General features: G+C 38.6%; 2 protein-coding genes across 4 annotated transcripts in view; one reads left to right on the top strand and one right to left on the bottom strand.

Annotated features, from left to right (window-relative positions):
- Positions 1–88: 88 nt before the first annotated feature.
- Positions 89–20,000, top strand: LOC130167551 (beta-galactosidase-1-like protein 2). Its single transcript, XM_056373861.1, has 19 exons — positions 89–573; positions 1,345–1,530; positions 1,781–1,849; positions 2,333–2,428; positions 3,294–3,402; positions 3,916–4,008; positions 4,200–4,281; positions 5,173–5,237; positions 5,550–5,634; positions 9,358–9,501; positions 10,277–10,357; positions 13,029–13,135; positions 15,099–15,245; positions 15,615–15,686; positions 16,041–16,119; positions 16,274–16,361; positions 17,462–17,576; positions 18,485–18,601; positions 19,549–20,000. The coding sequence occupies exons 1-19, from the start codon at positions 470–472 to the stop codon at positions 19,633–19,635; spliced, it is 1,926 nt and encodes a 641-aa protein (XP_056229836.1). The 5' UTR covers positions 89–469; the 3' UTR covers positions 19,636–20,000.
- A 1,284-nt stretch (positions 20,001–21,284) lies between these two features.
- The window catches only part of b3gat1a (beta-1,3-glucuronyltransferase 1 (glucuronosyltransferase P) a), a 72,663-nt gene continuing 69,241 nt past the window's right edge, over positions 21,285–24,706 (bottom strand). For all 3 annotated transcript variants that reach the window (XM_056373863.1, XM_056373862.1, XM_056373864.1), the window contains one exon: positions 21,285–24,572. The gene's annotated coding sequence lies outside the window, so the exon portion shown is untranslated. The remainder of the gene's footprint in view (positions 24,573–24,706) is intronic.

Here is a 24,706-nt window from a genome sequence, read left to right as displayed (position 1 = left end):
GTTTTAAATTAAACAGAAAAAGAAATAGGGCAAGTGTTGACTGTTTTCATGTTTTCTTTAAGCATCGTATTTCGTTGACGGTCCCTAAACGCGGACAGCGGTGCAGTGACAGTCGCGTGTTGCTGTACTTTTAGACAACTATCTTTAGCTTCTTCTAAAAATGTTGGTTACATTAGCTACCACAACAGGAAAGAAAGTCTAACTTTTTTTTCGTAGATTGCGCTTTGTTTTTTGAATGATTAATCCCGGAAGTACGATTATCCTGTTGTTAGGTTAATATGGGGTAACTCAACTTCATTTTTGACATGTTTTGTGATGTGACAGACTGGTTTAACTGGACTGTACAGGGTCAACCAGACTGGAAGAAAGAGGGACGTTCTCATTAAAACGACCGTTGCTATGCGGTTTAAGTCGCGTTATCAGAAGAAACGTACTAGGCGCAACTGTCAGTGAATTGTTGTAACTACCAATGGAAAGCTCATCGGTGTTTGGTGTTCGTCTGTCCCTAAAGCAAAGATATTTCCTCCTGCTTTGTATTGCTGTCGGAGCCATCATTTTTTATCAGTTTACAAGGTAAGACAAACTCTTAACCAGTTAACGTCCATATCTAACTTAATCATCAACTCATAATGAGCCATGCACGAAGATGCATTTCTGGGTGCATACCCCGCCCACTAACACTTGAAATGTTAACAGCAAGTTAGTTACGGCCAAGCCTATGTCAACTGCCTTGTCTGCTCTAGTGTTGTTACTTGGTCTATATTCAGCAGTTAGCACACAGCTCCTATGCAAAGAAACCACCTGAGTTACCTGTGAACTTTCACCTGGTTCACCTGCTGGCCTGTGGACATCGAACTTGATAAAGTTTAACTGCTCAGTACCAACGTGGTGAGATGTGTTTCAACTCACCATGCAAGTCTCAATTCAAATCTTTTCTTTTGCTCAGGATGATGAGATCATGCTAATGTTGTACATAGGCATGGACAGTAGAGGAGAGCACCGTAACATAATGAACAGAGTAGAAACACAGGATAATCTGTGTAATAATAATTCAACCTGACATGTTTTTTTAGCAGAAGGCTCACACCTACCACTGTTCAAAGGTTATGCGTGTCCTGGTCTGATTACATTCAAATGCAGTGATAAGACACGAGAAACACACCCGGCATAACAGCTACATTTTGCCACCACAAGGAGATTTCTGAGGTGCAGATGGTCTTTAGCTCAAAGGGAATCTTTGCTTCCCATCAGAAAAATATGTCTCAAATGTCTTCATAGTCTCTAATCCAGTTGCATTAGTTCAACAAGTGCTTTTTCAGTTGTGAATTGTACTTTGCCCCTCAGGAATCACCCTGAGACTAGAAGAATGAGTCGCTTGGAGGGTCTGAGGGCCAACTCGTCTCAGTTCACTCTGGAGAGAAAACCTTTCTGCATCCTGGGAGGCTCCATCCATTACTTCCGCGTCCCCAGAGCCTACTGGGAGGACAGGCTGCTGAAGATGAAGGCCTGTGGCCTCAATACTCTCACAACGTACGCTCCCACTGCAACTCACTGCTGGTTGAATGTACCAATCCTCAAAACACTAGAATGACCAGCATAAGATATTTGTTATACATCAGATTATGCACAGATCACATAAAATCTGAGTAAAGCAAAGTAGAACAGACAAAATTCACAAGTCAGTTTTATAAACTACTTTTGTAAGAAAACATGAGGATATTACATTTCTAAAAGCAAAGCAGGCAATAATATACACCAGCTTTTATATTTCTTTTTTCAGATATGTGCCATGGAACCTGCATGAGCCTGAGCGAGGGGTGTTCAACTTTGAGGATCACCTGGATTTAGAGTAAGGAATGATGGAGGAAAGACTTGCAGGGAATTCATTCAATTCTGTTGGAGAGCAGGTGAACTCCTGCAGATGGCATTGTTGCACTGCAGAAAGCCGTAGCTTTCCACAGTCTTGAATCATTTGATACTACTAAGAGGGTGTACATTTACCCTCATGAAATGCATCTGATTAAGTAGCTGTGCACTATCAGTGTCACTGATTGTTGATTTATTGATTATGAGAGCATTGGTCCATTGAATGTTCTGATTACTGGCATGTCTACTGCACCAACAAGACATTCTCTAAAAAAATGGGATCTTAAAACGAAAAAAAAAGTGTGAAGTATTTTATCATTTGCCATTTGCTTTACCTAACATTTTGAACTGAATATTATTATCTGTCCCTAATTTATACTTGCTGTATTAAATATTTTAATTTGATTGCACAGATAATAAATAGACCGTAAGGAGAGCTCCCTTTGTACATTTTGTGTCCTCTCAGAGCCTACCTCCGCCTTGCAGGAAGCTTGGGCATCTGGGTGATTCTGCGTCCAGGGCCCTACATCTGTGCTGAGTGGGATTTAGGTGGACTACCAAGGTAAAGATCACAGAGCTGTAATTACACGTTACCTTTGCAGATATTTTGTATCTGCCTTACCGCCATAGTAACAATGAAATGCATTGTTTCATAATAGCCAATGGGGTGCCGAGTTAATCCCTTAAATTGGCTTGGAAATGAATTGTTCAGTCAGGTAATCTGTTAGTAAGTGGTATCTTTGCTGCAGGCTAAATCCATTAAACTCTTGGAAATAATTCATGGTATAGTTTTGTGAATTATTTCAAGTGTGCTGTCATCTCTTTGGCCAGGTTCACCAGATTGGTTGCTACATACTCTAAAACAAGCAATTTGTCTGGGTGAGATTGAAGTTTTACATACAGTATATAATGCAAAGACAACATGGCTTTGCATATAGTATAGAGGATACACTGTAGATCATATACATTTTACACAACTGTTACTCAGATGAAAGTTACTGCTGATTTACCAGATTTCTGGCGAGGTATTAGAGTGAACCGTAATTAAATCTGACAGGAACATCTCCCAGAAAGGATGAATTCATTTAGTGCTGTAATCAACATAGATTCAGACAGATAATGGGGGTAATTGTTGAAGGGAAAAATAAACTAGAAGTAGGTATTTTTGGAGTAGTTTTGCTTTAAGGTTATGTGAGGTTGAGGTAATGTTTATTTGATAATCATCAAAACAGAGTGTTTCTAGGGGCACACGGTGAAGCATGATTTCCTCTGCATCGCATTTTATGATAGTCATGCTTAGGTTGGTGTGATTATCTTTGATAGTTAAAAACCTAAAGAGAGTTCACAGCACAGTATTTTGAGGAACTTGTTTGATATGTTTCCTTTTTAGAAATTTACAAAAGGTTTTTGTCATGATTTCTTTTCAGTTGGCTGCTACGTGATCAAAACATGAAACTGAGAACAACTTACCCTGGATTTACTAATGCAGTCAACTCCTTCTTTAATCAACTCATCAAGAAAGTAGTTCCGCATCAGGTACTTTCCATTTTAGCACTATCGAAACAGATTGAAAAGGAACTGGACTGAAGCACAAAATATAAGAAATACATTAGCTAAATAGAAAAGCCATTTCATTTTGTGCATACAGATTTCTGTTGATTTGTGTTTTTAGCAAATTCATGCAGTTCAATCCTAATCCAAAGATTAAACTATTTTTATGATAGAATTTGCATCTACAATAATTTATTTTTCTTGTATGCACTATTTTTGTCACCACCTGCTAAAATATTAGGCAATAACTAGCTGCTGCTGACCATATGGTAACCATTGTTAGCGACGCAGTGCACCATATGCACTTGAATTGTTCAACTTGTGTCTTCTCAGTCATATTTTCTTTGTATCAGCTCCCTAACACAACACTGAACAAGCTCTGATTTCCATTTCACAGTGTTTTTAAAAGTCAGATGCATTGAGGGTAGGTAGGATTGTTGAGGAGCTGGTGCCAAGCCCTAATGTGTGTCCTCTATTCACTGGCTAATTAATGTGCAGTACTCCAAAGGTGGCCCAATTATCGCAGTTCAAGTGGAGAATGAATATGGCTCCTACGCACAAGATAAAGAATACATGCCATTTATCAAAGAGGTAAGAAACAAAACTGTAAATTATTATTATCTTAGATGAGAGTGAATGAATACACTTTTTTACATTGTTCTCCCTGCTGTCCTTTATTCACTCACTCTCCTTGTTTTGTTTCAGTAAAATTCAACAATTACATTTCTGAAAGAACCTCCATTGTTTTGTTTAGTTGCCTCCATAATCCCCTTTCTTTCCAGGCGTTATTGTCAAGGGGCATCACAGAGCTGCTGCTGACCTCAGACAACAAGGCAGGACTAAAGCTTGGAGGAGTGAAAGGAGGTATTGTCAGACAGGCTGACAGACAAACAAACTTGTGCACACACACACACACACACACACACACACACACACACACACACACACACACACACACACACACACACACCCAGACTAGCACACACACATATTCAATAAGGTGGTTGGTGTGTAGTGTTTTCACACACAAAGACAAGAGGTGAGGCAAGGGTGGCCCAGTGTCAGGCAGCTGCAGTTCAGAACCAGATTCTATGCACAAAGGATTCTGTGTACTGTACCAAAAAGCTGTTATTTTTTAATGTACACTGTCATAAATATTGTGGTGCCAGAAAATACATTATTTTTCTCTCATTTTCTATTCTTCTGCATGTATACTGCTTTAATGAAGATGCATTAATTACCATTATATTAAATTCGCAATAAGGTTGCTGCGATTTGAAGTTTTCTTTATTGTCACTGCAAACAATGCACTCATCATTCACATGATTACAGTGCAGGCTAAACCAGGTTATGTTCCATTTTTATGATGAACCCTCCTCAGGGAATTCATATAATGTTCAAAAGTATCTCTGAAATCATTTTTATAAATTGTACGTATTTATTTCATGTTGTTTGCATGTTATATGCAGTACATGGCAATGTGAACACACTGTAGAAAATGATACTAAAACCTTTTAGCTTCTAAAATTAAAGAATAATTAGGTTTCATGTGGACACCACATGTGCTATGTGGAACTAGTAATAGTTCATTAAAGTACAAAAGCTTGTGAGTGTTGGAATGGTTTCTTTAAACAGTAATCATTCCATAAATTGTATTTAGCCAACAAAGAACCTTGAACGTATCTCATAATTTTATATCAGTTTGAATTTATTTGTAATTTTTTCTGTTTTCTATCTCTGTTTTTTTGTCTGAAGTACTACAAACCATCAATTTTCAGAAACTGAACCCAGATGACATCAAGTATCTGGATGAAATACAAGTGAGTCTCATTTGTGTGCAACTGCCTACTGCTTTTCCATATATGCTTGTAGATTTATGCAATATAATAAAAAAAGAAACTGTCCATATATATCCACATGAAAATTTAGGGCTACTTACCTATTTTAACAGGAAAAGCTGGAGACCTGAAAGAATATATTTAAGACTATTTATTCATGGTTTGTGCCAGTGCAATAAGATAGTTACACAAAGAAACTGAAAGGTCATGCAGATGTATTTTGTATTTAACGTGTGTGTGTGTGTGTGTCTTCTCAAAACTGCTGTAACACCAAGCCATTTTTTCTTTCCCCAGCCTCAGAAGCCTAAGATGGTGATGGAGTACTGGTCTGGCTGGTTCGATCTGTGGGGAGACCTTCATCATGTGTATGCAGCTGAGGGTAAGATTTACTTTGCTGTGAAAAAGCTAAGAAACACTTAAAGGTGCTATATGTATGTTTTTGCTGTGGCTACATAGCCATGTTAGCATTAACAGCTGTTTACGTTCCAGTCCAGAATAAACTTTGCAAATTCAGCATCAAACATGCTTCTATTATTTATTTTGTTGAATTAGCATGCTAACCAGCTAGCCCCGGCCTGTTCGACCATTTTGTGATGGTGAGTCACTGTAGCGTCCAGTCTGCCATCAGCTCAGCATGAGAGAATGTAGAAGTAGAGCTGATCAGAGGGAGTTTTCTAACCTCTAAATACGGCTGAAGCTCTTGGCAATAAACTGTGTTCACTTACACACAGCACCTTTAAGATGGGAAGACAGTTTTTTTTTTGTGGTGCATACAGGACATTCTGAGAAGAGTAAGACAAGTGTTCACATGAGGGTAAGACAGGATTTCTATTGATGGACTCTTTGTTGAGGGTGAAACAGTTTCTTTCTTTACAGAGGGTCGATAGTACTGGCTAATTTGAGACTGGGGTAAGACAGGTTTTGTGCTGTGAGCCAATACAGAATCTCTAAAGGTAAAACCATCTTGAGGGTAAGACAGAGTCTCAGAGCCTTAGGGTAAGAAAGGCTTAAGACAGACCTTTTTAGCTGAGAATAAAATAGTCTCTGTGCCAGGGGAAAGACAAGATAAGGACAAACTCACTGCTATGGGGGCTGTGTAAGATAAATTCTCCAAGCTGAGTGTAAAACAGTCTCTCTAACACTATGGTTCCTTCACAGAGCCCACTCAGTGCAGCTGCGATGTACAGCTGAACATATGGTCATTTCCTACTTGTTTTGTGGCTTTGTCAGAGATTTATATACTTTTCATGCTTGGTAGGTTGTGAGCCAAGTATCACAAAGCAGAGTGTGTGTCTCATCCGCTTCACCTTGTCTGTGGGCCATTTATTTGATGTTCAGAGTCCAGATTTTCAAACACTTCCTTGTGCAGGATTGTTCAAAGATGTGCTCTGCTGGTTCTCGCTGACTGTACTGAACTCAGGTATGAGGTGTTACACTTTGTACAAGTCACATTCATCTCATGCCCTCCCACTTCCTCTGCATCTGCATGTACCCATCTGCTACACATACACTCAGATAGACACTATGATTGTCTTGCCCTTGGCTGCATTAAATTACATTTCAGTTGCATGCTTTCCCATTAGTCTTTACTTATGCTACAATTTGTTAAACAGTCAGTCACTGGCTGCATGTTTACTGCAGTATCTAACATCTTGCATAAGACATATGTTAGGCTTAACCCTGTTCAGTTTTAGTAAAGTAAAGTTTACATTCTCACCTAATTGTGTTATGTGTATCCTTGAGGCCTAAATGAATTTACTTCCTTATAAAACATTTGCAGAGAAGATTTTGGGAAAGATATGAAACTTACATTGTTTATATCCATCATCGCATGCTAGCAGTCTTGAACTTCTTGGCCTTTGTCAGGGCATTGCTAGATTTCTTGGCTCCGTGTTGCACCAACTGACGATTAGTGAAATAGTTTTGAAACTATTGGAAAGATAGCATATCACGTCAGCCGCAAGCTGTAGTGGATAAAGGATTCAAATCCTTTGCTTAAATAAAAGTAATAAAACAAGAACATATCGATATTCAGTTACAAGTAGAAGTCCTCGATTCAAAATCTTTTTCAAATAAAAACAAGTATTATGAGCAAAATTCACTAGAAGGTCAAAAGTAAAAGTCATGCCCATCTCATAGTGTTATATACTGTATATTATTGGATTATTATTATTATACATCAATTTCTAAGCAGCATTTTTACTGTTGTAATTGGTTGAGAGGAAGCTAGTTTATATACTGTTAGGCAGTATAGTTTCACAACTTGGTCCTAAAAACCTTATTTTCTTAAAACAACCAAAGAAATGTGTAAATGCAGAGTGTATCATTGTTCTTAATTCAAATGGACCCACCTAAAGAACTGACTGTTTCTTGAAACAGGAAGTATAAGCGTGTTGTTACTGTAGAAATAAGCGCAATGAAGTACAAGTATGTACTTATGTACTTGTATTTACCTGCAACTACTGTACATACATGTGCATCCTTGTGCATATGTTAACAAGATAGGTATGCATTCTAAAAAACATTGTTCTATTACTACCAGTGGACAAAAGCTGCACCTATATTACACCATATTTGAAAAAAAAAAAATCTTACATAGATGTAGTTTGTGAGAACATTTTCATGAATTAGTAGTTATTTCTATTCTTCATCATTTGTTTTTTGTTTTTTTTTCATTAATCAATTACTCTCCAAGAAAAAAAAAAAATGGATTGGAATAAATGAAAATGTCCTTCACAAAACCCCAGAGAGCAGGGTTTTTTCAAAATTGCTTGTTTTGTTCTACTAACATTTTATAATCCAAACATATTTTATTTGGAATGATATAAAACAGATCAAAACAATAAATGTTTTCATTTGAGAAGCTTTAACTAGTGACTATTTGGCATTTTTGCTTGATAAATAATAAAAAATTATCTTCAAAAGGATCTGTTTAACTTCTGTTATCGTTTAATATTGAGTTAGTCCATTAATTGCTTTAGCTACATGCCACATACACATATGCCATAAGCTATTTATGGTGGCTCACCTTGTCCTGGCTGTTGGTATGGATCATAAAAGTATGAAGAGTGCTAGTGGAATATCCATTTCAAATAGCCAGTGGCTAACTCATGTGCACTGTACAGTATATTCACCATACCAGCCATATAACATGGTCCACATGCTACAGCTGGTAGGGTGATATTTTTACTATAATGTACACTAATGACACAAATGATAGCACCTGTTTCAAAACTGTAAAGATTAATGGCAGTCACACACCTCGCTATCACCATCTCAAGTGCTGTCAGAAGCATCTTCTTTCAAACACACAGCGAAGAGCCTCAAGCCTCCTCTTTACGCTCAGTCATTCCCAGCAGCCATCCACATCATCACAAAAAATGTTTTGAAAATGAAAGGGCCAACAGTCTCACTTCTTTATGTATTTTCTCCTCAGAGAAAAGGAAAAGAGAGAGATAGAAAAAAAGACCCTCACCATGCAGAAAGTGTCACAGATATGAAATGAACACTGGAATATTCAGAGGGGATTCGTGTCCTTGACAGTTCAGTGCTCTGCAGACTGCAACACACCCAGTAGTTGGTCACAGCCAGTGCCACCACCATGAAACCAACCGAGCCCGGCTCTGTCTTTCACCCGGCTCAATTGCTATTCACTAAGGCTCATGCCCTTGATTCAGATCATTAAAGTCAGTCCAATTTGACTGCTGAAGTCCAATTTGAATACTTAATTATTTGCTCTGCCATGTTCACTGCAAAATATAGGTAGCTAATTTAAGCAGGGAGGTAGGCAATTTTTTATGGGTGTGAGTGGTGCCCCATAATGAATTATAGTAACCTGTAATAGGATGTGTGGCTGAGGTCCATCCATGTTTTAATTGAAGTGGAATTGAGGGCAATAGGATTATTGAAACAGTGGCTCTGGCTTGTTAAAGCTGAAGTCAAATTGATTTTTTTTCTCCATATTGTTGCCCTTGGGTCAAAATGTTTATTTTCAGATACATTCATTATTTTTGCCTTTACACCTTTCAAATCAAAATAATTAAGTTAATTTATACATGTTATGTATTAAATGGGATTTGTTTGTTTCATTCACTTGATACAGACATGATACCTGTGGTCACAGAAATCCTTAAACTGGACATGTCCATCAACCTCTTCATGTTCCATGGAGGGACAAATTTTGGCTTCATGAACGGGGCTTTCGCTCTAGGAATGCCAGGACCTAAACCTATGGTGACGAGCTACGGTACGTGTGATGATTCTGTTTTTGACCACCATTTTGTCACATTTGAATAAACAAAAGAACCTTTAAGAGATAGGAGAGAAATTTGTATATACAGGGTTGACTGGTCAGGGTCGAGCTAGGAGCAAGCCCTAAAGATTCAAGACAACGCTGCATTTCAATAATAATAATATTCACAATTACTGGCATTTATACTGGTTTTAATTGTTATTGTTAAAACCCATTGATACAGCACCAAAATGCAAAATGTACCAGCTGAAATAAATGTCGATACAATAGGTAGATGAAAACATGATTAGGATATGTTAGATACCCGTAGATGGCGCCATCCATACTCCACAGACGCTGACCTTCGACTGCTTCGAAATTTGAATATGCAGTGCACAGTAATGAATTCATTACCTAATAAAATGCATGAGAAATGTAAATTAAAGATGGTACAATGGGTTTTATATCCTCCTCTAGGGTACTTAACATTGTAATGACCTCATTCTTCAGAAAAGAGGAGAGTTGTGAAAAGTGCTCCACAGTAGGGAAGGCCACCTCTGACCTTCAGCACTTTTCATACATGTGTTTACTCCTCTAAACGCCTCTTACCTTTGTCCCTCAAAAAAGGCTCCAATTTCTGTCAAGATAACCCAAAATGTGTGTCTGCCCGCCACTGCTGTCTCAAGATGTGTGATAGGGGAACACGGTGAAAGCATCTGCCATGCTAAGAGGCATCCCTGCCTCTCTCTGGCTCCTGAGCCTGCTGTTCTGATAGCGCATTATCTTTCAGATTACGATGCTCCATTATCCGAGGCTGGGGATTACACCACCAAGTACCATCTTCTGAGGAATTTATTCAGCCACTACCACAGTGAGTGTTATGTGTTGTTCCTGAGACAGGCCCCACGTCTTCTGTCTCTCTTTCTTTCCCTTTCTTTCATCTCCCCATTTAAATTAATTCTCCTTGTAGAACCTGTTCTCTGTTGGCTAAAGCAGGATAACTTTGCATATGATTACAAGCACGGGTTGGAGATGGATTTTTGTGTGTTTGTGCATGTGTGTGAGATTTTTGCCCAAGTCAAAGGCCCTCAGTCACCATTCATTGTGAAAATTACACACTAGGCTTTATATCATGTTTATTGCTTATGCAGTTTTCTCTCTTTGTAAAACAAGGCTTTTGTGGTTGAGGGCAGAAAGTCTTGTGCTTTTTGTGGCCAGCACTGAAAATGTAGCTTTTGGCGATCTGGGATTGAATCCAACACAACAAAGTAATAATTCATCCAGCGTTGTGGTGATTGAAGATAGTTTGAAAGGCTGCCTGCGCGTGATTCATCCTTACGTTTTGTAGTCTGCTGAACAATGAGCAGTGGCCTGGATATGAGAGAGAGTCTGAGAAGGCTTTGTGTTCTATAGCAACCACAAACACATGACCTAATTTTTTAATTAGATCAGCTTGATATTTCATTATTGTTTGGTTGTCAAATCGTGTACATTGTGTCAGTTACTCTTTGCCCTGTGGTGTTGTTTTTGCATGACTTGCCATGGATTCAGGCTGATCCGTCAAAGGTGTAACACTGATATTTGACAACAACGTGGCTCTTAAAATAGACTTATGACATACATGCTTTGGGGTTTTCTCATTATGTCAAAGCTGTCAGAAATGGCAAAAAAAAACAAAAAACGATGTAATACTGAACAAGCTGCACATGCATCGACTGTCTGTGCACGCTTTTCATGTAACCAGTTTATCTTAAAGCATTTCAGCATTCAAAAGTATTAACACTCATCAGTTCTTCTGTGAAAAGAGTCATATGACAGGTATGAACCCTAACAGCATGTTTCTCCTGCCCTGCACATTGCCACGGTCTCGTCTGAAAAGGATTATCTGCATAATTCGGGATAATATGTCCTTTTTGTGGGAAGACATACATATCTGTGACATAGCTCCATATGAATGCCTTTCATTGCAGTCTGTTTCCCTCTTCTATTTAACACATTATATACAGTACCAAAGGCACTGGCTTGTAAGCGTTCAGAGAGCCATTTAGGAGGAAGGTGTTGGCCATTATCCTCCAAGCTTTCCTTAAGTGATCCAGCTGTTACCACTTGGTGATAAGGGAATGCTGTCAAGCCTTTTCCAGAGGGACCGCTGGTGTCTCTGCATGCTTTAACACCTTTAACAGCAGTTAGAGGGCATGAGCAACCACTGTTAATCGTTGTAAAGAGACTTTTTTGTAACACAGAGCACAAACTGGATGCTGCTGTGGAGGGTAAATGGCTCACCCAAAGAGCCTTAAAAGCAGTTTTCAGGGGACAGGTTATTTTTATGGTTGGTACTGAGTGATTCACAGGCGGGAGAATAGGAAGACTTCTGTCTATTACAGCACTGCGGAGAAGGATGTCTAATAGCTATTTGTGTTTGAGTAAATTGTTGCATGATAAACTTTAGCAGGTCAATAGTTATATGATGCTTCCTCCTTCATTTATTAGTAGTACAGTAGCCCTTTAGACTTTGTTTACATTTTTAATTTTGCAATCCAAATCCTCACTTTATGTAGGTGTCTAGCTGCAAAGGTGAGTGTTTTAATGTTTGTGTTTTCTTTACACTTGGTAAGTTTTTATAGAGGTAAAAGAGGTAGTTTTTAGAGAGGTAAATGTTTTTGATTGATTGATTGATTGATTGATTGATTGATTGATTGATTGATTGATTGATTGATTTACTTTATTATCCACCTCAGTATAAATTTGTCTTTGGCTTCTGCCAAAATATAGTAAAAGTACATACACGCCACGTAACACAACACACCATTAACAACATACAATAGTGCAAATGAGCAGGCAGCAGCAGATTGGTTAAATAAATACCAGAGAACAAAAAGTGTTCCCTGGTGCAGTCATTGCGTTCAATACCTATATGGCATAGGGAATAAAAGACTTCTTGTATATGTTCCGGCTGGCCCTTGGGGCCATGAATCTACGGCCAGATGGAAGCAGTTCAGACTCTGTAGTGGGTATAGTGGGTGTGGGGTATCTGCAACTATGTGTTTAGACTTCCTGTGTACAGCACTGTCAAATATATTGCAAAGATGTTTTTGTGACTTGCCAATCAACTTCAGTGTTCAATGTTTCAACAATTTTGGAGAGCTTGTTTTTGCTCTTTACACTCAGGTTGCTGTACCAAGCTGTTATGGTAAATGATACGATGCTTTCAACCAGGCTCCTGTTTGCCATTTCAAGTATGGGTTTGCTTAAGCCCAAGCTTTTCTTAAGATCAGAAATCTCTGTCTCTAAGTCCCTTTTCTGCATCAATAGGTTAGTCTAACTGGATGAATTTGTCTATGCTTAAATTTAGTTTTTGTCACATGCAAGCATATAAAGTTTACACTAGGTGTCTTTCTATTTTTCATAGTCAAAATCATGTATACATTGTTTCAAGGTTGGTTTGGGACCCTGGGTAAATAAAGGATAAAGGAAATAAAAATAAATGGATATACAGACAGACAAACTGAAACGTAGCCTCATTTTTCCTCCTTGTTTTCCAGCCCAACCTCTCCCTGAACTGCCCTCTCTCCAGGAGAGGAGAGCATACCATCCTGTTGTCATCCAGCAGCACCTGTCTCTGTGGGACAGTCTGCATTTCACTGACAAGGTAAGCTTCAGACGCACAGAGAGTGCCAAAAATTCCAGGCACAAAAATAGTAAACATCATCCGTGTCGCATTGCTCCAAACAGAGCTACAAGGTTCTTTACAGACAACAGTAATAAATAAAATACTTCACACAGAACTAACACATAAAAGCCAATTGAATAAACTCAAAGAACATGAGCAGTTAATTATGTGGATGTGAAGCCTTATTGTGGTCTGTGTTCTACTTAAAAATGTAGTCTCCTGCTCAAAGAACCTTGCATTGTCCATGAAGTTCCCAGCTGTGATTGCCTGAGACAGTCCCTGCCTGAGGACAGGTGTATTTACTGTAGCCACAGTTACAGTAGCACAAGCTCTTCATCACATATTCCTACTCACCGCAGAATTTATGCTTGCCTTAATTATCACATATTAAATTTGCTAACTACCTCTTACAAGTAACTATTTGTTTATAGTTTGTTTGCAGCTTCACTAGCAAAGTTTTTTTTTTTTTTTTTTTTTACAATCAATCAACATCAATAAGTGATAGACACAACCCCAGCATTAGGTTACAATAACACAGATAATCACTGTAGTCACCGGCGCCCCTGTACCTGTTAGCACTGATTGTTTCTTCACATTTATCTTTAAAAAGGATTGAACAAGTGATTTTGAGATAAATGCAACATGTCTCAATTCTGGTTTCATGGTGTCACTTTCGTATCCATGTTCAGTTGAGCGGCCAGACTGATCAGAAATCGTAAGATATGCAGTCGCATATCTTCCTCTAATACTTAAACGAAACTCCCCAAGCAAACCGCATTTTAGATTTTTTGATATAAACATAGAAAAATGTAACTTGAAGCTCTGAAAAATCACAGGGCAAAGTAGATATATGGCTGCGGTCATTTGAATGTGAGATTGCAGCTGCGGCTCGATCTCCTGAACAAACTGAGAAAGTCTGAGGGGCGAGAAATAGATGAATAACACTCCTGAGCAAGACATTTTCTCCCCACTGTGTTCATCAAGCGTTGCTTACTTTCATGTCCACCAGTGTAGTTTGGCCGTTTACACCGTGCTCTTCAGCGGCATTGATATTCAAACCAGATGTAGCACGTCTGGCAGTTGCTTACAACATTAATTATTCACTCCCCGTTGCAACAATTTGCTTCCCTCTGAGGCAACAATTACTTTGCCCCTGACCAGCCACACACCCTCGTTTGAAAAGAGTGTTTTTCTCTTCAGAGAGACTGAGTGGGATGTCTGAGTTTGATATTGTATCTGTGTGTTTTGGAGGTAGGTGGTTAATCGTGTCATGGTAGGGAGTGTTTATTGTGTTGTGAAGAACACATAATGCACCTCCCAAGGGTATGCAAAACGAACCTTACTGAATAAAAGAATTACTCTGAACGCCAGACAGGAGAGCTTCATTAGGTTTGATAAATCATCACTTTGGATGAAGCCGTCCTGCAGGGAGGCGATTGTGTGTCGCAGAAATCATGAGATCCCAACTGCACTGAGAGCAGTTTGGAGATTCTCTGTTTTCACTTAAATACAGCAAACTGGGACTGAAATCGAAATCACAATGTGACTGAGCAATCACCAAGTTGCAGAAGCAGCAGTTTTTTGATAAAGGAATAATGTGTCACAACATACCATTATAAATGAAGCACTGTAGTTCTACAAATCATATTCTCTACATGTACCAAACAAGCATATACACTACATGTTTGGTAACCCAGAAAAAAATGTTTCTAGTGAAAATGCAATGCAAAAATTACCATTCCCGCTTAAATCGAGACTCATATCGCATCTGTCAAAATGATCACAACATGATTGTTTTTGCATATCATTCAGCCCCACAGCAAACTTTATGTAACCACTTCACAAGACAGCTCTAAAAATATGTATTCCAGCAGCACAATTTATCATCTGTCTTTAGAGGTACACACAAACCTTTAAACTATTCTTTTGCATATTTTTTTAGCCTTTGAAGTCAGAGAGGCCGGTGAACATGGAGAATCTCCCCGTCAACAATAAAAACGGTCAGTCGTACGGCTACACGTTGTACGAGACCACCATCACCAGTGGAGGAGTCATCAACTCAAACAACAACGTCAGAGACAGAGCACTGGTGAGGACAGGAAGACAGACACGCAGATGTAATCCATTCATAATCACACATTTACACTTTTCTTTGTGAGAACGTTTGCACTTGGAAAGCTGTAATCAGCTTGTTAGAAATCACACCCCCGTACTTGTGGAGTACAATTAACAAGCTCAGTCTGCGATGAGTTGCTCTGGTTATTATTGTCACTCAGCTCTCAAAAAAGCTAAAAGATTTAATGGAGTGAGAAGACAAATGCATTTCATTCAGATGTATAGTTCGTTCACATGCAGTTTAAAAATATGTGTTTTGCATGGCTTTTGCATGTTTTTCAGATGTGGCTTAATTTCGGTTTCCAATATGTCTTCCTGCTTTTAATTTTCTTTTTCTTGTTAGGTTTTTGTGGACAAACATTTTGTTGGTGTTATGGATTATAAGATACAAGAATTAGCTCTACCCGATGGAAAGGTACCATATGCGTGTGCTTTTGTGTGTGTGTGTCCTTATGTGTGTAATTTAGACCCAGTCTGGTGCCAGCTTCTTTCAGAAAGATAAAGTTGTTAATATTTAACAACTTGCAGCATGTGAAAGCTTCAGGGGATGCTGATAGATGTTTTTGGCAGCAAGGCCGGAGTATTAAGCCAACAGCAAATCATCAAATGGATGTTTATCTTAACAAATTTGAATAGTCAGATTCAACCTATCAGCTGTGATCAGTTACTCAAATCAGAACGGATGAAAGGATTATTTACCTCAATCTTTTTTTATATTATTATTATTATGTTTTATCTTTCTTTCTTTCCCCAACCCTTCCCACTGAAGGGAAGAAGAACTCTAAGTTTACTGGTGGAGAACTGTGGAAGAGTGAATTATGGGAAAACCCTGGATGAGCAGCGCAAAGGTACAAATTGTTCCACAAACTGATGGCTTTGTAAATTTTCTAGTCAGCACAAGTCTTTCCACATGATCTTTCTCACTGCAGACCTTGAGAGAAGCATATTAACAGTGTCTTAAGATCTATAAAAAACTGAGAGCGGCTTTGACTCACCTTTCAGGTCTGGTTGGAGATATCGAGTTAAACAAGCGGCTCCTCCGAGACTTCATTATTCATAGTCTTGATATGAAGCCAGGCTTTGTAAACAGGTTTGTGTCTTTCGATTATTATCCAGTTCCCCTCCTTGTTTGTGTTTCTCTGTCATTAAACCAGCTTGCCTCTGATTCAATCCAGCTGATTATCTCCCTGCTTAACACAATTAGAGTAGGAACACGATGGAATCAAAACACAGCCTTTTGATTCAGCATCTCATGTTAAGCATCCTAAATTATAAGCAGTACAGAAGGTAGATTACACTGTTTGAGTCATTTAAGATCTGCACTGTTAGCAATGTTCAATAGGTCCAACATGATAAAGAACATTTTGCCTTTTTGGATACTAATAATGAAAACCACACCACATGAAAAAAAGCAGTGGGGGACCTTTAATGTGGCACCTACATCATAATATTCATTATGTCTGGTAATTTCCCGACATGAAAGTACAACAGCCAAGCATCAAAGGTCATTTTGCAGGACCCAGTGCACCCCAAGGTATAAATGCAAATGCATTTCCTTCATGATGTTTCCATCTTACAAGATGATAATGCCTTCTTGAACATCACATGTGAGTTTTGTGTCATTAACACCTCATTTTAGGTGTTTTCTTAAATTGATGACCTCCTCTGTGTTGCAGTGATAGTTAACATCACGGTCACTAGGAATATCTGACCTTCTGTTTTTTTTTAGAGCTTTAAATTTGTTTGGAGTCGAATATCTCGTTATATTTTTCATCCATTTTCCAGGTCTCTCCGCGTGTGCTGCAAAACTGTAACTTCTTTACCTCAGCACCATCCTGAAAATGTCAAGGCCTGAAGCCCTGTATGAATAAACACTAAAATAACCGAGGAGGGAATTTTGGTCTTATATCATGGCAACCTTTTGTTTTCACTTAGAGGCAAAATATAACCTATAGCCAAAACAAAACCGCAGTGAATCTGAATATTTCCCCTGTCATGCATGTCCAAACTTTCATTTGACATTTACTGCAGGCAAATAACTGCTGTAGGGATGACATGATATACTGCCCGCTGACAAACAGGCATCCTAAAAGTCAAGACAAGATAAATTTATGCTTTTATAGTATGGAATTTATGGGTAAAAGTATAAACTGTAAGGATTGTATTCTGCAATGTATTCTCCTCTTACAGACTTGAGACAGCAGGCCACTGGGCGTCTATGCGTCAGCGGCCCACCTTCCCAGGGTTCTTCCAGGCAAGACTCTATGTGAACAGCTTTCCTAAAGACACCTTCATCAAACTCCCTGTAAGTTAGACAGAAATCACTGCAATCTAAAGCCTCAAAAGCAGACGTTAAGTTTATTCAACACAGAAAATGGAACATTAAAATCTTCAAACTGATAGTATTTGTTACAGGGATATTAATATTGGATAACATTACTATACACTGACTGGCGTTTGTGTTATTTCACCCAACCTCTCATTTATTCACAGTGAAAATGAAAGTTTATAAAGATCAAGCTAAAGCATAGAATAAATCAGATATGAATGTCAAGTTTTATGGCAAGTTTTACTTCCTTTTGATTTAACAGAAATCAATCTGTCTCAAGATAATTTACGTACAGTACTATTTAATATTATTGATTATCACACCTCCATCAAAGAAACTGAAATATTATAATGATTTGGTCACTCTTTTGACTCAGTTAGTCTTGACTTCATTCTTGATACACATCTGAAAATTATAAAAATTTTCATTATGTCCTCAGAGAACGATGTCTTTGAGAAGCTTCACTGAGCACTGGCTCACTCATAATTCAATGGATATATTAAGACAACATAAATATGGAAATTTCATTCAGTCTGATAGTGAGACCATCTTGATCTTGAATTGGTCTTTGCATAAAAACATGTTGTGATGATGAGCCTATTCTTATGCAGTTGTACATAATGCAGTTATTGATTAAGCCCAGTGCTTCTTTCATTTCCATCCAGATTGTAACTTTCTCACGGTTCCAGTGCTGGATGTAGAGAAGCTAAGAGCTGTAATTAACAGAAACCCAGCATATTAAGCCCAAGCTGCACATCATATTAGAAGGGAAGGCTTTCATGTGTTGTTTGTAGTCATCAACACGTTTCTTTTTTTACTCATTAACCTTTAATTGGGTGAACCCGCCTGTTGTTATGGTGAACAGTAACTGGTTGTGTTTACAGGGATGGATTAAAGGCGTCATCTTTATCAACGGCAAGAATCTTGGACGTTACTGGTCCATCGGTCCGCAGCAAACTCTCTATGTCCCAGGCCCCTGGCTTCACAGGGGGGACAACCAGGTACTGTCTTATCTACACTTACATGAGCCTACCATTCAGGGGAAACTTTTATCAAAGTGTCCATCCACAATCCACATGCACATTTATATTCCCACACGTTTTTTTTTGCACCACTTCAACCAATTAAATCCAATCTTGGCCAAAGTTGGTACATGACATGTTTGATGGCGGCTGATGGCGGAATTTGAATGGCGGCCAAATTCCTTAAGGCCTCCTTGAAATAGTAATTAAATTTAGCCACATCTAATTAGAGCTGCAACAAATGATTATTTTCATTATCAATTCATCTGCTGAATAATTGATAAATCAGTTGGTTGTTTTGTCAATAAAATGTCATAAAAAATGCCCACCACTGGTTAGAGAGCCCAAGGTGACATCTTAAAGTGGCTTGTTTTGTCTGACCAACAGTGTGAAACCCCAAAATATTCAGTTTGCAATTATATACAACAGAGCAGAGCAACAAATCCTCCTTTCTCACTGGGGAACAGGCAAATGTTTTATTTATTTTTGCTTGAAGAAAGACTCAAATGATTAACCAACTAACAAAATAGAAACTTGTTTAATTTTCTCACGATCAATTAACATTTCAGTTCCGCTAGTTATGTTTTGTATCATTGAAATAACAAATTAACAAATAAGGGACTGTGCAGCTGTGGCAGAACATGTCGTTTGAGTGGAATCTAGCTCTTTTAGTTATGTGGTCTTCATGTCCACTAAGTAAAAGCATATCACAGGTCAGCAGCTACAGTAGCTTTGATGTTGTTGACCTCTGCAGCACTTTCTGGAAAAGGCCTGAAGCTACATCTACCGGACCTATGCGTTTCTTGCCTTTTCCAAGTTTTCTTCGCTGTGAGTGTACATACACTAACATTGGTGCTCAACCACCCACTCTCGCTGTCCTTTCATGACCTCGCTAAGCTGGTGTTTTTTTTTTTGCTTCATCACAGGTCATAGTGTTTGAAGAGCAGGAAACAGATGGCAAGATCCAGTTCGCCAGCAGCCCTGACTACGGCATGGCTGTCGATGTCCAGTGAGGACAGGAGGTCAGAGGGGAGGGTGGATGACGAGAGGAGGAGGATGGGAGAGTAACTGGGGAGGACAGGATTGAGGCGACAGCCGTGGGTTTCGTCCACTCGGCAGCTGCAACCAGGAGCACTCAAAAGTGACACGTCAGTAAACATGACATTTTGTGTCCTACCAGAAGATGTCGATGCAGCAGTGTAGTCAGCTTCCTCACAGCCATTTCTCATTAAGTGACTGTATATATGACATTCTGTTGAATCCTTTTTATTCGGTTTAGCAACAGTATCATTAACCTCCACCCATACACTGCGTAATTGAAGACCAAGGGGCTGTGACAGAGAATGATCTTGATTATAATAAAGTGCTCGAAACTGTCCTCTTCTGACTTCATTTATAAATTACTCCCCGGTTGTATAAAAATAATGTGTGAATAAAGACTGGTTTGACTTCTGTGTCAGTAGCCAAGGCCAAGGAAGCTTGAGTACTGCTTTATTTATTTTGCATACCTGTTTGATATATCACTGATTGCTTTTCAAATTTACCCTGTTATGATATGCTGTGAGCTCCTGCAGAGGAGTCAAGCTCAAAAGCCTTGTTTGAAGATCATTTTCTGGAAACTCATCTGTTGTATGTGTTGCTATAATTATTTCCCTTAAAGATTGATGCTGCTGTGAAACTATGCTGTCACATTTGAAGACTAGGCGGTTTTGGCAAATGACATTATACGAAAAGGTTATCTATAAATTGATAGGGAGTCAGCTTTCCTGTGATGTTGAAATCCTGGCGTCAGTTACACCAGGTGCAGTTCAAACTTAGCCGGGTTTTAACCAAGCGTTTTGCTTAGTGGAGATGAATTCATCACTCGATTAAAATGGTTCCCACTATAGTGTAGTTCTTAAATAGGAATAGCTGTTACTAAATTTTGCTATATAGCTATCTATCAGAACAACCATACATTAGTAAACTAACATCAAAAAAGCCGATTAAAGCATAATTCACAATCACACTGCATGAATTACAAAACATTACACAATAGACCATGACGCTGGTAAGATTAGTGTAATGATTCCGCTAACCTGATATGTGTTTAGGCTGTAATCGCACATTTGCCCTCAATTTAAACTGCATGAATACTACTAATGCTAAAACAAAATTTCCTCATGTATGTATATTTAAATAAAACATACATACATTTAGGAAGAGTTTGCATGTAGGTTATATCATTTGGCTCCTTAAGATGTTTTTAAAGTTATGTTACTGCTAGCTAACTTCCCATCCAGCTTATTTAGCTTAACTAACTTATTTATACATTACTAAAGTTTTAACAAGCTATTCCTTATGCATTTATGGTGCAACCTGATTGTGATTTGCTACAGTGAGACTAGCTAGTTGTTACTTAGGACTTATGAACGACCTGACGCATAAATCTTTGTATGGATTGTTGGGGCAACCCTATCCAGTCAAAGCTTTATAAAAATATCAAGGAATTCTACAATGAGTGTTATTTTACTAAACGTATTTGTAGAATTATGAAAGGTTCGCTGTGTACAACATGCATGTAGGCTCTCCACACATGCCCACAGGCCAGATGTGACACACACATCATACAACACACAGTGTAAAGACGTCCACCGGACAGAACACTCGGGACCAGGTGAGATTCTTCTCAGTTGTTTATTATTTCTCTTGATTCAACTAATACATCTTTCTCTGAGACAGAACTGCTGTGGCAAATAAACAACCTTAAGAGTCACATGCATAAAATGTGAATCACATGAGGCTGTGAAAGATGACAGTGGGGATGAGGAAAAGAGAGGATTTGTGTGTAAAGTGTATTGTGCCTTAGAGAAGCCCTCAGAGGGTAACGCTCACTGACATTAAATACTGGATAACCTGTACTGCTAAAGTTGATGCATATGTAGTAGACTAATTCTTAGAGTATTAGATATTGCACGATGCGTCATCTGTTGGAAACAGAGACATTTCAAATCAGATGTCAGACAACGTTGTGATAACATCACTTTCAAGGTGAAGCCCTTTGGATTGATCTGCTGCTTCAGGACATACCATAGGGAGTAACAGAATATTATTTAACCAATCCAACCACATATTGATCTGTACGCCACATGACGTTTGTTTGCCTGCATCTTTACCAGAGCAACACTTAGGATTAGAAGAAAAGCTGGATTTTAGGTCCACTCGACAAGTAAATGATATACTGCAACATCCAGGAAAACTTGTTTGCACAAAACGAAAACAAGTTATGCAGCTTTTTTTTGAAAGGAAAGTGTTCAATTTAAGTTGTTTACACGCTGCCGTTTTTCCATTTCAGACTACAACTCTAAATTTGTTTCAGTGTAAAAAATACTTTAGGTGGATTCATCACTCATTTAGATTAACATCTGATAATAACCATTCAAGAAGAACTTAAATCCACAGCAGTGCTGTAAAGTAGATGGTGTGTGTGTGTGTGTCTGCTTGTTGGTATCGCTAACCTATGACTGATCTACATGATAATCCCTGTCTACAGTATAACGTATATGCACATGCTGTTTTAGAGAGCAGCTGGAAAATACAGATTTAAGGGCGAACACTGCTATGATTTAATTGCACATCCACACTTGAAATAAATACATAAATATATTAAATTTGATCTTTAATAAATAATGGGAGGCAAGTTGAAGAATAGAACAAATCCAAAGACAGTCTGTGATCTCCATGGCCGAACCCTGTGCAGTTTAATATCATGCAGTCAACGAAAACACCCAGTTTGATGCGAGATACAACACAGCCATTGTCTGAATGTGTTTCTTATCGTATTCCAAGTGAAATATGTAATAACACGGTTTCTCCGGCTGATGAGCCCAAGAGGCCGTAACGTCTTTGTAAGTTTTCATACTGCAGCAGTGTAGTTTGTGTTGTGTGTTTTGGAGGGGTGGGGAGGTGGGGAGGTAGGGGTACACTGAGATAATCTGGCACCAGTACAGAGGCTCAGTGTTTGAATTATCTCCAGCTACTTCCGCCGGGCAATGTTAGATAAGAGCCACCACTGTGTATTGCACTAGACGGATGATTTATCAAGTAGAGGAGAGATTCTATTATATGAGGTGTAGAATAACTTTGTTACAGTGTTCAGGCGTACAGCGTCACAGCTGATGTCTATCGTTAGAGCTTCAGTGACTCCCTTCTCTGATCCAGTTAATGTACAACAGATGGATGCTAATACAAAAAGAAACCAGGAGATACCGACATCAGTCCACAATACTGAAGATGGCGACATTGCTTCCAAGTCATCAGCGAAAATAAGACTTTCACTATTGTTGTGCTTTTCTCTAGTCTGCTGTCACTTCCGAGTAGCATGTACTGTTTTATTTCATAAGTGGAAGTTTTTGTTAAAAACAATAAATAAATAAATAAAAATATTTTGGGGCCATGCATAAATTATTTTAATCTATTATTCATAATTTACACCAGCTGTTGGGAGGTGAGTTGTACTAAAAGTCAGCAGATGTAGCCTGAGCATCTAATTTTTTTTATCTAAAGTGTATTTTTCAGAGAGGAGAGGGACTGTCAAGCCTAGTGAAACCATATTCTCGACTCATATATTTTTTTTTTTTTACTAACAGCGGACCCTTGTTAACCTGTGGCTCGTGTACATACATGTATATGAGCGTGCATAGAAATAATTAACTCACTAAGATGACACACTGTTTCCCCACAACCTCAGAAATGACACTGAATGCGAAAGCTAACATGAGGATTAGGTCAGCGTTCGTGAGCCTTTCGTGTAGCTGACTTGATGTTCTTGGCTATGCCTTATGAATGTGTCACAAACTGGAGTTTCTATTACCAATTGAAAGTGGTGGTGTGCTATTACTCTTCCCACGTGTTGAACCTAGCATGAACCTGTGCCTTGTCGTGTGTCACTGAGGAATTCACTGGGAGCGGGGAGAGAAGAGACTTTTTTTTCCACATATAAATACAGTAATTACAATGCTTTTGTCAAAATTTGTCATTAATCCTCTGATTGTTCTCATGTTGGATTACTATTTACACATGTTGCCACAAAGGAACATCGTTTGTGTATTTTTTTTAAGTGCTAAGAAGAGTGTTAGGATTTTGTTGTTGTACATGTACGTTTCAGCTCTCGAGCACGATAAGGGGAACATCTCAAACAGCAGTCTCTCTCCAAGTTTACAGGTGGCTTAAATACATGACTTATAATGATGCTATAAAATGAACAATGATAACTCAAGAGTAAATGTAGGTAAGAGTCAGTAGTATTGAACTAGCAAGTAAGTCAAGAGCTTGCAAAACACCCAAACCAATTAAATTAAATTAAAGCAAACATTTCATAGTTATCAAAAGAACATTCCTTCCCTTGCTATGTTTGTGTTTGCTCAAAGGAAAATCCACATGAGACATATTTGTCCTTGGAGTCGAGTTTTTATCCAGGCTGATGATGTAGGCCATGTCCTTAAAAGCAAGAGGAATTTCTCTCCTGTACCATGTGCAGACATGTCCAGACAAAATGTGTTTCATTTCCTCCATGTTTTTTTTCCTTTTTTTGAGGTGAAGGATATTCTTTAACCTGCATGTTTGGTTGAATTCGCTGGCTGTATGCCTTTCGTGTTGTGCTGTCTCTTTTGTTACATTGTCCTCAGCCTAAGGTGCAGTGTCCTGACTGTCCGCACCGTCCTTTATGTCGTCTCCTCTGCACTTCAGTCCTGACAAAAAAATGCCAACTTTTACTAATCTGTGCTTTAATATGATACATTTGTACTGTTGTAGTCCATATCTGAAAAATGTCAGATTCAGTCGAGAGGATTAAATCCTCCTTCAAAGGCCCCTGCTTCCTTTTTTTTTCTGACGATTAAGACAAGAGCACTGGTTGCACTTATCAAGAGACTTGGGCGATTTCCGCTTCCGCAGGTCCAAGGCTAACCACCTGCAACAGAAAGGGTTGAGATATGCTGAAAACGAGCACTAAGGCTTCATTTATGCTCACTGAACCTGTTCATTTCATTGGTGATATTTAATAAAGCACAGATATCTGAGGTAATTACACCTAACAGAAAGCAC

This window comes from Seriola aureovittata, chromosome 4 (assembly GCF_021018895.1).
Source record: "Seriola aureovittata isolate HTS-2021-v1 ecotype China chromosome 4, ASM2101889v1, whole genome shotgun sequence".
Classification (NCBI taxonomy): domain Eukaryota; kingdom Metazoa; phylum Chordata; class Actinopteri; order Carangiformes; family Carangidae; genus Seriola; species Seriola aureovittata.
This window is presented reverse-complemented; position numbering and strand designations above follow the sequence as displayed.

Coding starts and splice junctions, on each gene's coding strand:
- LOC130167551 (XM_056373861.1), top strand. CDS start 470: ATGGAAAGCTCATCGGTGTTTGGTGTTCGTCTGTCCCTAAAGCAAAGA. Junction 1,531..1,780: donor GGCCTCAATACTCTCACAAC/GTACGCTCCCAC, acceptor TTCTTTTTTCAG/ATATGTGCCATGGAACCTGC. Junction 4,282..5,172: donor GCTTGGAGGAGTGAAAGGAG/GTATTGTCAGAC, acceptor TTTTGTCTGAAG/TACTACAAACCATCAATTTT.